The sequence below is a fragment of the Leptodactylus fuscus genome, chromosome 11, assembly GCF_031893055.1.
Source record: "Leptodactylus fuscus isolate aLepFus1 chromosome 11, aLepFus1.hap2, whole genome shotgun sequence".
In the NCBI taxonomy this organism is placed as follows: Eukaryota; Metazoa; Chordata; class Amphibia; order Anura; family Leptodactylidae; genus Leptodactylus; species Leptodactylus fuscus.
The window spans coordinates 36,119,908-36,134,907 of NC_134275.1; the positions used below are offsets into that span (position 1 = coordinate 36,119,908).

General features: G+C 44.3%; 1 protein-coding gene across 1 annotated transcript; it reads right to left on the minus strand.

Annotated features, from left to right (window-relative positions):
* Positions 1–5,435: 5,435 nt before the first annotated feature.
* On the minus strand, positions 5,436–13,429 carry LOC142184292 (ficolin-1-like). Its single transcript, XM_075259073.1, has 8 exons — positions 13,330–13,429; positions 12,988–13,101; positions 12,676–12,729; positions 11,287–11,325; positions 10,711–10,838; positions 10,287–10,416; positions 7,424–7,558; positions 5,436–5,690 (listed from the first exon to the last, which is right to left on the minus strand). The coding sequence occupies exons 1-8, from the start codon at positions 13,397–13,399 to the stop codon at positions 5,443–5,445; spliced, it is 918 nt and encodes a 305-aa protein (XP_075115174.1). The 5' UTR covers positions 13,400–13,429; the 3' UTR covers positions 5,436–5,442.
* Between the last annotated feature and the right edge of the window lie 1,571 nt (positions 13,430–15,000).

Below are 15,000 nucleotides of genomic sequence, written 5' to 3' on the forward strand. Positions count from 1 at the left end.
TACAGGTCTGCAATATATAAGTCTTAGAGCCCCTTTAAGGGGTTTTCCATCAGCAAAATCATGCTGATAGAGCCCCACATATGCGTGAATAGCCTTTAAAAAGTCTCTCTCTCTTTCTGTCTTTCTCTCTTTCTCTCTCTTTCTCTCTCTTTCTCTCTTTCTCTTCTCTCTCCATTCAGGCCAATCCGTTCCCTTCTCCGCATCAAAAGAGTGGAGAGAAAAGTCCTGCAAGCACCACTTTTCTCTCCGCATCTTTCGTGCGAAAATTGAGCACAAACCGCACGGATCTCATTATCTATTGGGTCTGTAGATTTCCTAAGGTAACCACTTTTTTTTATCACAATTGCATTACCGTTTGTGGGGTCCCAAAGCGGAATGGAAACCCATGAGCAGTTGTGAAGCGGGCCTTAAGGCTCAGTATGCAGTCTGCGGTATCTTCTTCAGCAGTTCTGGAGCTGTTACATAAGATACTGCAGCTTACATTAAAGTCAATGATCAGGTTTCTTATCTGCAAGTGTCTCTTGTCTAAACAAACCTGCTCTCAGAGATAAGATGCTCAGTTTATAGCCAGAGCCTGGACTTGTGCTATCTGGTTTTCAGATCCTCAGGAATCTGCTAGTATAAGTTTAATGAACTTCTACATTGTAGGGTCTGTGGGAAATCTGCATGAATGGTACATAATTGTCTTTAGGTATGGATGGTACATGGGTGATATCCATGGGCATCCGTGCCCTCCATCTACCCATTAATTTCCTGCAATGAGCCCAGGCCCGCCAAGCAGACAGGAATATGAGCTGTCTTGATTATAAAATTGGGCTCATGGCCCTCTATAAGGACCCTTAGGCTGGTCTTTCACGACCGTAGTTTTCCACCGCAAATGGTCCACAATTGCGGGTTCAAAATTGCGGACCATTTACGGTCCCATAATTTTGTATGAGGCCTCATACACGATCGTACATTTTGTCAGTGGTGTGGCGTGCCGCAACCGTGGTCCGGACAGTATACCGCATGTCCGTAATGGCCGTGCTTTTACGGCAAGGCACGGCACGGAAGGTCCAATAGAAGTCTATGGGCGCATGCATTTATGCGGATATACACTGAACATACATCAGTGTATATCCGCAATTGCGGATATCAACATGTGTGTTTTGTTTTTTGCGGATCCGCATAATACTGATACACACGGAACGTTGCGGATGCACTTTGCGGATGTCTGCGGAATTAATTTTTAAAGTGAAATTTGTGTTGTGGATCCACAAATTGCGGACCGCAAAAACCACTACGGGCGTGTAAGACCAGCCTTAATAGGACATATGGGGTAGAAAATAATGGGTCAGTATGGTAGCCCACTGACAAAGCACACAGTCATGAGCATACAGCCTAACGCCAGGTTCACACCAGCGTCTACACTCCGTTCTCAGGTTTCCGTCTTCTGCATGCGGAAGAAACCTGTCATGCCGTGTCCGGCAGTGAGTGTTTGAGCTCTCCGCGGCGAAACCGTTTTTTTTAAAACCGGACACAGAGTACTGCATGTCCAACTCTGTGTCCGGTTTAAAAAAAAAAAACGGTTTCGCCGTGGAGAGCATAAAACGCTCATCGGCGCTCACGGCCGGACACTTTTCAGATGTGAACGAGCCCTTAGAAGGAAAACTATTTTGGAAGGCATCAAATCATATGTCAGTCAACATGGGGTGTGGAAATGGGCCCTGGTATATGGTGCATTGGTGTTAATGTATATTTGTTAAGAATTATTTTACAGGTGTTGTGCTAAATGTTGTGACAAGTAACTAACAAGGAATGAAATATCAATTATCACAAAGCATAAAAATCCATTAAGTGACAGTAGTAAGAACATGACCCTATCCTATAGAAATATCACTGTCTATAATAGTGAATACTTTCCATGGAACAATTAGAAACCGGTTTATTGTTTAATGTAGAATTTATATAGCACTGAGGATCGGTTCACATCTGCGTTCGGTATTCCGTTCAGGGAGTCTGTTTAGGGACCCCCCCAAACATAATACCGAACACATTAAAAAGCAGTTAGCTAAGAAGCCATAGACTATAATGGGGTCCGTGTGGTTTCTGCTTGGTGTTCGCACGAAACATGTGGAAAGAAAAGTGGTGCTTGCAGTACTTTTCTCTCCACATGATTCGTGTGGACACTGAGCATAAAACACACAGACCCCATTATAGTGTATGGGGTCCTTGTGCTTTCATAGCTAATGCTTTTTAATGTGTTCGGTATTCTGAACCTTGTTACCCCATGACGACCTACATGACGTGTCACTGAATGCCAGGCACAACGACCAGGGTGGGCATGTATTAGATGTTCCACCGGGTGACACGTCTGTACTCGGTGGCATAAGTAGAAATGTCAGGGCCCCAAGGCGAACATTTGACATGGCCCCCCTTCCCCCCATACAAACCACATTCCTGCACACACTATTACGCCTCATAGTGGCCCCTACACACCGTATTATGCCCATAAAGTGGACCCTAAACAAAGTATAATGTCGGAGATGCAGGGGAGGATATAAACATAAAAAAACAAGGTTACTCCCTGGCACCGGCGCACTCGTTGCTGATTTCGTCCATCTTTAATATTGGACCAGACATCACCTGATCCAAATTGGCATTGCGACACATAGTGACGATGGCCTGGGTCACGTGACGTCACCAGACAGGACTAAAGCCTTCCCTAACCTCCCCTGGGCCTCTGATAATTATACTCCGGGGTCTTTTCAGAGCGTGGATCTGTAAGTAAACAGGGCCAATTGGTATTACTCCAGCAGGTAATGGCCTATTAAAAAAACCAAAAAAAAACACACACACACGTCAGGGGCCCGCCGGGCCCACTCATGTCCTGGGCCCTGTGGCAACCGCTACCACTGCTACCCCGGTAGTTATGCCCCTGTTCATACTCCTTACAGATGACAGTGGACAAGGTCCTGCCATATGCCGCTGTGACACCTGATGACAGAATTAAATAAGGTGGCGTTCACACTTGTGCCCACGTACCTGCCCGCCTTATTATTATGTCCTAGTTCCCGGGGGAAACAGGATAGCGACAGCTTCCTGGTGGTTTGAATGAGTTTTTAAAGCAAACCGCCGGTATCCGTATGCAACCTCTCCGCAGGAAAACCGTTTTGTTTTTTGCATGTACACAAAGTTGGGTACTGTCCCACTGGGCAGCAGGCAGTGACCTCAACTCTATCTCTGTTCAGAAAGATAGATTCCACTGGTGATTGATGGGGCAATATGACAATCATACCTATGGAAATGCTGGCAGGTAATCTCTGCAGGCTTTCTGTGAAAAGCGCTGCAGGAAAAACTGTATTGTGCAGCCCTTTTATTGTTGTGGAGCCTAGGGTCAGTGCACACACAGTTTTTTGGCACTGATTTTGACGCTGAATCCGCCTCAAAATCAGCCTCCAAAAAAAGCCTTCCAATAGAGTTTGGAGGCTGATTTTAAGGCAGATTCAGCGTCAAAATCAGTGCCAAAAATCTCAGTGTGCACTGACCCTTAGCCTGAATGTAGCAGACTTTGGGTGCGGTCACGCAATCCCAGAATGCTATCATGTCCAAATTTCAATTCATATATCTGTCTTCTCAGGGCAGTGTTGTATACAATAATGATAAAGCTGAGAGCCATGACACCCCCAACACCATTCACCCCTATTGCTGACGCTGGCAACTCAGACAGTGGCGATGTGGTCACATTAATACAGCGCAAATTCTACTCCAATCCAGTGAGAACAGACACCTAAGAGGACTCAGGAACAACATGGTGGGGTGACTATGGCATGTGTCTTCTGAAACACGTCAGCCAGTTTGCATGGATGTTGCTCACATTGTAAGATCATGCTGAAGATACAATGGTGTTCCATGTTTTAATCGCACATGTTCATTAAAAGTTAAGTGTTATCGTTCAGAAGAATTGGAGCGCTGGATTTTATCTTTGACGTTGTGGATTTACAAGTTTTCAAGCCGAGGAAACCATTCATCCGAGTACCTCTTCTCTGATGGTAGCGTGAGTTTTTTCAAACAAAAAGTTTTTTATATACATCTATCTAGAGTGAACATTTTTTCCCTCCCCCTTGTTCCCACACTACTTATGTGGGGTGAGTATGACCTCTTTAAAGGGATCCTATCATTCAATCACAATTTTTTCTCATTAACATGTCGGAATAGCCTTAAGAAAGGAAATAATTCTCCTTCCTTTTGTTGTCTTCTCTGCGCCGCTGTTCGCTTAAAAATCCGTTTTTTTTTGGTATATAAATTAGTTCTCTCGCAGCACTGGGGGCGGGTCCCAGTGCTCAAACAGCACTGGGGGCGTCCCCAATGCTGCCAGAGAACTCTCCAGCGCCGCCTCCATCTTCTTCTGGAACGAGGTCTTCACCACGTCTTCTTTCGGCGGTGGATTCTAACTTCTAGGCCTAGGGCAAACCGACTGCGCATGCCCGCCGCCCACAAGAAAATGGCCGCTTACAATACTGTTAATAAGAAAAAATTGTGATTGAATGATAGGATCCCTTTAACATTTGACTTGACATTTCACTATGGAGGCCAAAAGGTAACATTATACTCTCTATGGGAACACAAAGGGGACATTACACGTTGTAGTGTTCATTACATTATGTGGGGGCAACAAAAAGACATAAAATTATTGTATATTGGAATAAAGATTACCATATGGGATCCACAAAGAGGGGGCATTATACTGTACTAGGCCCACAAGATGACACAACATTGTATAGAAGCCACAAGGGGGCATTATAATGTGCACAGGCCATAAAGGGGAATCACTGTGTGCGAGCCACGGGGGGATAATATACTGTGTGGGGGCACAAAGAGCCATTTTATTATAAGCAGCCATTATGTTAGGGGTCAGTAAGGGGGCATTATATTGCATATTTATTATATATATATTTCTCAGTTTCCTGTGTCACATGAATAACAACAAAAGTAGCATAATATTAAATGTTTAATAAATAATCCAGTAATATATATATTTTTAATTTGTGTAGTATAAACATTGCAGCAATTTTAATTGTAGACAAATATTTTATGGTTTTTCAATCTCCTACTTTGAAAATCGGTAATTTTAGTAATCCCTCCTAGAATACTGCAAATGTATCATGTCAATAGTCATTCCACATCATTTAATCATAAACGCGCTTTTCAGGTTGGTACATATGTTGAACAGACAAGTCTTAGACGCGCCAATTTTGGTGCACAATTTTGTAAAATGTTGAGCCTGTTGTATTTTTCTATACTTGTTGGTTATGTCATACGCCATACATTTTGTTTTGAACATGTGGTTCTTTCATTGGTGAATGTCCCCTAACAAGTTTTGGCATTCCTCAAGGCGCATGAAATATATATAAGAAATATTTGGAAATCCACAAATTGCCAGGACTTCTCCTCCATTTTTATCTAAACTGGCCTAATCTTCATCTCTGCATGCTGGTACGAGTAGTTATGCCCTCTTCCAGTGTACCAGTTGATGCCGTTCGCATAAGAGGTGTGCGCTCCTAGGTGGTATAATCCATTAAGGTTTGATCCATGACAACTGCTATACCACCAGCCGCCAAAATATAGATGGGAACAGCTGCCCTCATAGGTGTCGTGGTCTTTATCTTTAGTGCTAAACATCATGTTGTTTAAACTTGACATAGAATCCCCTGCAAAATGACAGACATCAAGTATCAGAATGGCTTCTCATGTGATAAAGGTTCCTTATTCCTCACTACATACAGTCAGTGGAATACTTAGAAGACAGGATCCCATGGCAAGGATGAAGAGGCTTCTTCCTACCCAATTGGTTTCGCCATCCAAGGCTTTTTCTATGCTTGCTACTCCACACCTCCCTGTTTTGCTAACAACGTAGATGGAGAAGAAAGTCCTACATGAGTTCTCCTACACCATAACAAAAACGATGGGACAAATCAGGGCCAGGACTACTCTCTCCAAAGGCATCAGATAGCCTGCAAGTTCTGTCTGGCCAGGCTGGCTTCCTGTATCTCCGCTTTCATTCACTGGAGTGGCCACTATACAGTGGATGGAGGGGTCTGCTCCCAGGTCTGTACACTGCATACTTCAGGCAGCTGGAGCATCTCCGGGTGCTACTGCTTTAAGTGCTTGTCTTTTGTGCCTCTGGGTTATGTTGGTATGTCCCGTTCTCTATGTTCTCTGTACTGTCTATATACACTGTTTTGCCACTATCCCTTATTGTTTTTCCCCTGTAGTTCCCCCCAATGATTCAAACCTTTCAATTGGTACAGCACTGGCCTATCACAGGCCACTAGATGGGGTTCAGTCTGATTGCAGTTGAGATCCTGTGTAGTTCCTGCCTGGACTGTGCAGAGAAGTACATGCAGGCACTGAGACTGTGCTTCAGCGGCTGAACATTCAGCTCCTAGGAGGAGAGCATTGCCCTTGGCTCATTCAGAGGCAGCCCTGAGAAAGCGAGTTTTGGCTATCAGGACTTTGGACTCTGTGACAGGAAGGGCAGTGGAGTGCGCTGACAGGAGGCGTTGTCTCAAGATCTTAGCAAAAGGTAACCAGATCCCTGTCAGGACTACCCTACATTATATTCTCAGTATCTATAACTGGGAGTGCACATGAAAGGAGTGGTAGGGGGAGAGAAGCTATCCTTCAAGCCTAGGGAATTGAACATTGTGGTACTACTACCCCCTTGTGGAAGCTGCTTATTGTACCTTCTCCAGTTACTGAAGTAAAGCGTTATCCTGTTTCACTGCACTACTGGCTGCAGCGAAACAGAGTCGTTCCTGCTTTAACATCAGGGCCCCTCCAAACACCATCACACCGGCGCAGAGAGAAGCGGTCCCCTCTCCAACTGGAAGCATTCCGGGAGAAACTACTACCACCACCATCAGGTAGTGCTGCAGGACCCCCTCAGCGGTGTCCAGCCCAGGAGCGGGACTGGGGTGTGTGGTTGAGTGTGCTCGGCCTAGCAGGTAGCACATCATCCGCCACAACTACTCCCATCCTCCAGTTCCCTCCATCTGGGTTGCAGCACAGCCGTGGTTGTTTGGTGCCTGGTGTTGGACCTCTATTGATCCTATAGTGATGACCTATCCTCAAACCCCTTTAGGGTACAGTCACGCAGAGGAATTTGCCCGCCGAAATTATCTGGGATCTTCATCTCATTGGCAGAGATCGCAGGAGGACACTGAAAAAACAAGCGTCCCTCTCAATCTTACTGCAGATTCTGCCACTCAATACCCCCTGCCGATTAATCCATCAGTGAGGAAAGCTGAAGACCTGGAAAATGAAAAGGAATCTAAGGCGGAATTTTTCGGCATCTGAACAGTCCCTTACAAGTCATAGAGCCAAACAAAAACCTGACAAGGTGGGTGAAGAGACTTAAAAACATTTTGGTGAAATTGCTCACCTGCAGTTCCCTCCTGAAAGACTCCAAGTAATAACATGTATTTCTGAGATTCATCCAAGACTTTGAAGCTTGCGTACTTGGCAAACACCTTCTTACCCTCAAAATCTTGTAGATCGACACGTAATTCCCATGTTCCTTTATTGAGAAAGAGAAGCACAAGAGCTTTAGAGACTGGAAAGTAAAATAGCTGTAAAACATACAGTAAACTGGGCACACCAGTTTGTGGCGCTGTTTTGGCCGTTGCACCAATAAAAACTACTTTGTCCATTTTCCCAACCGCTTTTAAGAAGTAAAATTATACTGCAACAACTCAAACAAAGAATAGATGACTACTATCAAATAGAGCATCGGTCAACCATCCCACAACGAGTCAACCAGATCTACTTATTCACCCTTCAACCTTATATACAGAGTGAGCAGAACCATCAATAAGATGTTCCTCAGGTTTCTCATTACTAGAGATGAGCGAACAGTGTTCTATCGAACACATGTTCGATCGGATATCAGGGTGTTCGCCATGTTCGAATCGAATCGAACACCGCGTGGTAAAGTGCGCCAAAATTCGATTCCCCTCCCACCTTCCCTGGCGCCTTTTTTGCACCAATAACAGCGCAGGGGAGGTGGGACAGGAACTACGACACCGGGGGCATTGAAAAAAATTGGAAAAAGTCATTGGCTGCCGAAATCAGGTGACCTCCATTTTAGACGAATAGTGGATTTCAAATCCGGGTCATATGAGAATGTGAACTTTGTGACTATGAGACAGGGATAGCTGTACAGGCAGGGATAGCTAGGGATAACCTTTATTTAGGGGGGAATGTTATTAAAAATAACTTTTTGGGGCTCTATCGTGTGTGTAATTGTGATTTTTGTGAGATAAACTTTTTCCCATAGGGATGCATTGGCCAGCGCTGATTGGCCAGAGTACGGAACTCGACCAATCAGCGCTGGCTCTGCTGGAGGAGGCGGAGTCTAAGAGCGCTCCACACCAGTCTCCATTCAGGTCCGACCTTAGACTCCGCCTCCTCCATCAGAGCCAGCGCTGATTGGCCGAATTCCGTACTCTGGCCAATCAGCACTGGCTAATGCATTGTATTGGCGTGATGAAGCAGTGCTGAATGTGTGTGCTTAGCACACACATTCAGCTCTACTTCATCGGGCTAATAGAATGCATTGGCCAATCAGCGCTGGCCAATGCATTCTATTAGCTTGATGAAGCAGAGTGTGCACAAGGGTTCAAGCGCACCCTCGGCTCTGATGTAGCAGAGCCGAGGGTGCGCTTGAACCCTTGTGCAGCCTCGGCTCTGCTACATCAGAGCCGAGGGTGCGCTTGAACCCTTGTGCACACTCTGCTTCATCAAGCTAATAGAATGCATTGGCCAGCGCTGATTGGCCAATGCATTCTATTAGCCCGATGAAGTAGAGCTGAATGTGTGTGCTAAGCACACACATTCAGCTCTACTTCATCGGGCTAATAGAATGCATTGGCCAGCGCTGATTGGCCAGAGTACGGAACTCGACCAATCAGCGCTGGCTCTGCTGGAGGAGGCGGAGTCTAAGATCGCTCCACACCAGTCTCCATTCAGGTCCGACCTTAGACTCCGCCTCCTCCAGCAGAGCCAGCGCTGATTGGCCGAAGGCTGGCCAATGCATTCCTATACGAATGCAGAGACTTAGCAGTGCTGAGTCAGTTTTGCTCAACTACACATCTGATGCACACTCGGCACTGCTACATCAGATGTAGCAATCTGATGTAGCAGAGCCGAGGGTGCACTAGAACCCCTGTGCAAACTCAGTTCACGCTAATAGAATGCATTGGCCAGCGCTGATTGGCCAATGCATTCTATTAGCCCGATGAAGTAGAGCTGAATGTGTGTGCTAAGCACACACATTCAGCACTGCTTCATCACGACAATACAATGCATTAGCCAGTGCTGATTGGCCAGAGTACGGAATTCGGCCAATCAGCGCTGGCTCTGCTGGAGGAGGCGGAGTCTAAGGTCGGACCTGAATGGAGACTGGTGTGGAGCGATCTTAGACTCCGCCTCCTCCAGCAGAGCCAGCGCTGATTGGCCGAATTCCGTACTCTGGCCAATCAGCACTGGCTAATGCATTGTATTGTCGTGATGAAGCAGTGCTGAATGTGTGTGCTTAGCACACACATTCAGCTCTACTTCATCGGGCTAATAGAATGCATTGGCCAATCAGCGCTGGCCAATGCATTCTATTAGCGTGAACTGAGTTTGCACAGGGGTTCTAGTGCACCCTCGGCTCTGCTACATCAGATTGCTACATCTGATGTAGCAGTGCCGAGTGTGCATCAGATGTGTAGTTGAGCAAAACTGACTCAGCACTGCTAAGTCTCTGCATTCGTATAGGAATGCATTGGCCAGCCTTCGGCCAATCAGCGCTGGCTCTGCCGGAGGAGGCGGAGTCTAAGGTCGGACCTGAATGGAGACTGGTGTGGAGCGATCTTAGACTCCGCCTCCTCCAGCAGAGCCAGCGCTGATTGGTCGAGTTCCGTACTCTGGCCAATCAGCGCTGGCCAATGCATTTCTATGGGGAAAAGTTAGCTTGCGAAAATCGCAAACTGACAGGGATTTCCATGAAATAAAGTGACTTTTATGCCCCCAGACATGCTTCCCCTGCTGTCCCAGTGTCATTCCAGGGTGTTGGTATCATTTCCTGGGGTGTCATAGTGGACTTGGTGACCCTCCAGACACGAATTTGGGTTTCCCCCTTAACGAGTTTATGTTCCCCATAGACTATAATGGGGTTCGAAACCCATTCGAACAGTGAGCGGCTGTTCGAATCGAATTTCGAACCTCGAACATTTTAGTGTTCGCTCATCTCTACTCATTACCTGTTGAAGTTATTTGATGAATATTTTCATTCCCCAACCAAAATTCATTCAGCCGACTGCCAAATCCTTTCTTATAATCAGCCCAAGTGCGGAAGAAATCTACTGACCCGTCCCAACGTCTCTGTATTACCTAGAGTAAGAGCAGATGGGGTTATGTTAAACCTTGGACCATGTCTACTCGTTGTTGGACATATAGATAAGATCAGACCTGGACTAGACAATATAGTCTACAGAAAGGCTACTAATATCCTAGAGAAACCATTATGCTTGAAAGTTCTGTAGCAAAAATCCTTTATCCCCACCCAAAGGAATATAAAGATTTTCTGCCTCGTCATTCCATCCTATAGAAAAGTATATTATTAATATGGATTCATATTTCTTAGGAAAATCTCCTCATTGTGACTTGTGTATTTGATATACTTACAATCCATCCCCCTCCATCTGTATCCATATCACACAGGACCTTAAGGGGCTGGCTGCCATGGGGGTATATGGTGTACCAGTCACTCAGTACTGCCCCCTGGTCCTGGACTTCTTTGCAGTTCCTGGCAGCTAGGAGACAGATATTAGAAAAAAACTTCATTATAGAATTATCTGGATAAAAAATAATTTTAAAATCCTCTTTTAGGGAATTATCAGTAAATTGATAGTTTGGGCTCTCCATCTCCCCATCTCATCTATTAGCTGGGTCACAGACTCGCCATTACTTACTTATTATGGATTACTAGCACCAGTTTCCATAACCTTAGAGTCGGGTGTAAGGTTGCATTAGACAATCTAAAATTTTCATCATATTTACTAAAGACAACAGACACTTTGGCAAATCTGGCACAATTTCAGGCTGTCTAATCCATGTATGCAATGTCTTAAAGATTATCTGCCCCATTGTGATACCTTATCAGTCAGATAACCCATTGTTATACATAAATGTCTAAAATTGACAACCCCTTTAGAAAACCGTTCCCTAAAATGTATGACGGGCATTATAAATGTTACTTACCATATACGGGCTCAGTGACTCCTCTTTCTCCTTTCTCTCCTATGATAACAAAGTTATATAGCTATAAAGCACAGTATATAGGAGCAGTAGTCACTCCAGATAACCCCATAGAGCTCAGCGGGCAGGACATACAACCATACATCATGTAAGCTGTGCCCGTGGTTTGAAAGATATGAACAAAAGAGCTGGAGAGAGATCTGAACGTCTTCTAGTCCTATGGGGTCCCCTTCACCTCCCCCTTTGGTTCCTCTTCTTAGGCCTTATGCACATAACAAAGCACGGATGCTGTACTGAGGCATGAGAAGTCCCAGCAGGTTATTTCGGAACGCCATGTGGACTGTCAAATTTCACTGTTTGGGTATTTATTTTACTCGTAATTCAGCTTTAGCTGCCCAGAGGTTCCCATAATACTATGGAGAGTCCAACCCTGTCCTCGTGGACAACCTATTACAGATTCATTCAGTTTGATCAGTTTTGTATGATGGAGATCCTTCTCTAATATCCCAATTCTCTCATTTCACACTCCGAGGGGTTCAAAATAAGATATATGTTGGTGTTTGGTCCATGAACATCTGCCCAATGAAGAGTTGGCCAAACTAAAAAGATACCTAGACCTCAATTTCCATGTCACATTTAGTTTGGGGCTCAATTGTATGACAGTATGGGAAATCCTTACTGCAAAGTCTCAGGGACCAAGGTAAGGTAAGTCCTTAAAAGTGGGCAGCACCAGAAAATCTCATCTCTACTATGCTCCGAGTTATCGAGACTGTACTAATGGTCTGAATTTTCTCATGTTATTGCATTTTATACCATGTAATAATTCTTCACTGACCTTTTTCACCTTGAGTTCCAACCTTTCCTGGCTCCCCCACAGATCCCCTTTGTCCTAGAAAAAAAATATAATTTTTTTTTCTATTACTTTCTATTACTTCTTCATACATCAAGAATGGGTAGCCAAATAGCGCACATAAAAACTATACCCAATTTTAGTCTGGCTTGACCCCACCACATACAGGAATCCTTTAAAATAGATACAATATCCAACCTAGTGCCCTATACCAGCCATAGGGACTACCTCACACAACTAATAATAAGTAGGTATTAGTCTAGTACCCATCTTTTTCTTCCAGTGTTCCAATGAGGACTTGGCCAAACCAAAAAGATTCTTATATCTCAACTTTTTGGGTACTTTTTAAAAGTGTGACGTTTAGCTTGGCATAATGGTATGAGGAAGCCTTACCGCAAAGTCTCAGGGATCAAGGTGAGATAAGTCCTTAAAAGTGGGCAGCACCAGAAAATCTCATCTTTACTATGTGCCGAGTTCTCATGAACTCTGAATGTTCTCATGACGTTATTGCATTATATTCTGTGTAATAATTCTTCACTGACCTTTTTCACCTTGTGGTCCAACCTTTCCTGGCTCCCCCACAGATCCCCTTTGTCCTGGAGAAAATAAAAGTTTTTAATACAGTATCATACATCGAGAATGGGTGGCCCCATAGCAAATATAAAAAATTATATCTAACTTGGTTCCAAATAGCAGCCAAGGGCACAGGTTTCATGATGTGCCCATTTTTTGTAAAGTCAACAAAAATCCAGGGATGATCTAAAAAACTGAGTCATGATAGTGATATATCTGGGCTATAATATTAGGACTACCTGACACAACTAATAATGAGTTGGTATTAGTCTAGTACCCACCTTTTTCTCCATATGTCCCAACATCTCCTTTCTGACCTGGAAGACCAGGATGACCAGGGCAGCCTCGAAGAATGGACAATTTGTCGGAATCGCCAATCCCTAAAACTTTCACTTCTGTCAGTAAAAAATATATAATGTATAACTAAAGTATTGTAAATATATAAATGGATATATAATGATCACTCACCTATATAAAGTAAAAGTATAAATAGTGGTCTATAACATCATCTGAAAATGACTGCAAAAAAATGCAGCTTGTGAACACGGCCTAAAGAGTAATGATGGACTACTCATTATAATGTACTGTAGATGAAAACAAAATGATATGTATATAGTTCTTACCCGGACATGACTGGTCACTACTACACAGCCTTGACACCATTCCCAGCCAGAGTAGTATTGGCACGTACATGATGGCCCCGAGAAGTTTAGAGCCGTCCTCCAGACCTCACACACGTACTGCTGAATGTTTGTAGACCAGGTCTTCACCCTTATATATATCTGGCATGTGACCCCATTCCCCACCCACCCACTTCTCGTGCCAAAGAAGTTGTACTTTCCAAGGTTGTGAAATATTTCCCAAGAGATTAAAGATGATATGTAGGCCTCACCTGTTTACTTTGCAGATCTGATTTATATCCTCCAATGATCAGGTATTTTAGTAGAATTTCTTGAACCTTATTGTAGGAATTTGATGGAGGTCTGAACTCACGGAGTCTTGAGTGTCATCTTTGGATTGATTTCTCCATTTCCCACCCATTTCATGTCCATGTCAGTGACTCTATTCAGTGATTCCTGTGGCGAACCTACAGAGACTATGAGTAGACCTTCCTGCGGTGGATCTGTATAGCTTTCTCTTCAATTCCACGTCTTGTGTTTTGGCCCACTGCTGCTTGAAGTACCTGAGCAGAGTTTAGATCTCTCTGTTTTTGGTCTATATATGGATTTGTCCTTCATTGACTTCTCTTTATTAAGTTATGATGTGGTTTGTGTTGGACTCTAGCCTGGCCAAGAGCTTATACACTGAAAGCACTTTTTGCATTTTTTTTTCTCATGAGTTCTTGGTACTCCAGTGTAACCTGATCCAAGGGGTCCAGACAGAGATAAAGGAGTTCTGCATGTTCCTAAGAGTCCATGGAGACCTCCATTGTTTGAATGTCCTCCACTCCATCTACCCATTGTATAATCATAAGTGAGAAGGGAGGCTTTCAGAGGGCAGGGGTACAGGTTCTTGCTCCATTCACTTTCATTAGTAAATGAGCTGCAGGGCAACACAGTGATCTCTAATTGTGCGATGCAAGTTGTGACCATAGTTCAATATTCAAATACATCCCAATAAGAACAGAGACCTAATTGGACTCTGCAGCTACACAGTAACAATAGGTTCACATGAGCGTCTAACAATAGATAGGCGGACTACTAAAATAGCGGTTACACACAGAGTCCATTGGACACCAATGACTATGAAAAAACAAAAACCCATACATTGTCGGAGAAAAAAGTCCTTCATGCAGGTCTTCCTTACTTCTGCCCATTTCATGGACTTAGCCTTAGGTGAGTATGGCCTCTTTAGCTTTACATTGGCATTTCACTGTGGGGGTCACAAGGGGGCATTATACTATCTATGGGAAAAGTAAGGGGACATTATACTATATGGTGGAATAAAGGCATGTTACATTATTTGGGGCAACAAAAGGTCGTTAAATTATACATTGGAAAATACTATTTAAGAGCCAGACGTACAGGACATTACACTGTATTGGAGGCACAAGTAGGGGGCATTATGGTGAATAGGGGCCACAAGGAGGGGCATTATACTGTATGGGGGCCACAAGTGGACTTGTGTTGGAGCCATGAGGATGGCATTATACTGTGCGTGGGGCCATAGGGGAGACATTATACTATGTGGGGGTCACAAAGGGGTATTCCACTCTATGAGGGCCACAAGAAGGGATTGATATACTGTTTAGGGACCACCATGGGACTACTGATGATACTATATTATACTATATG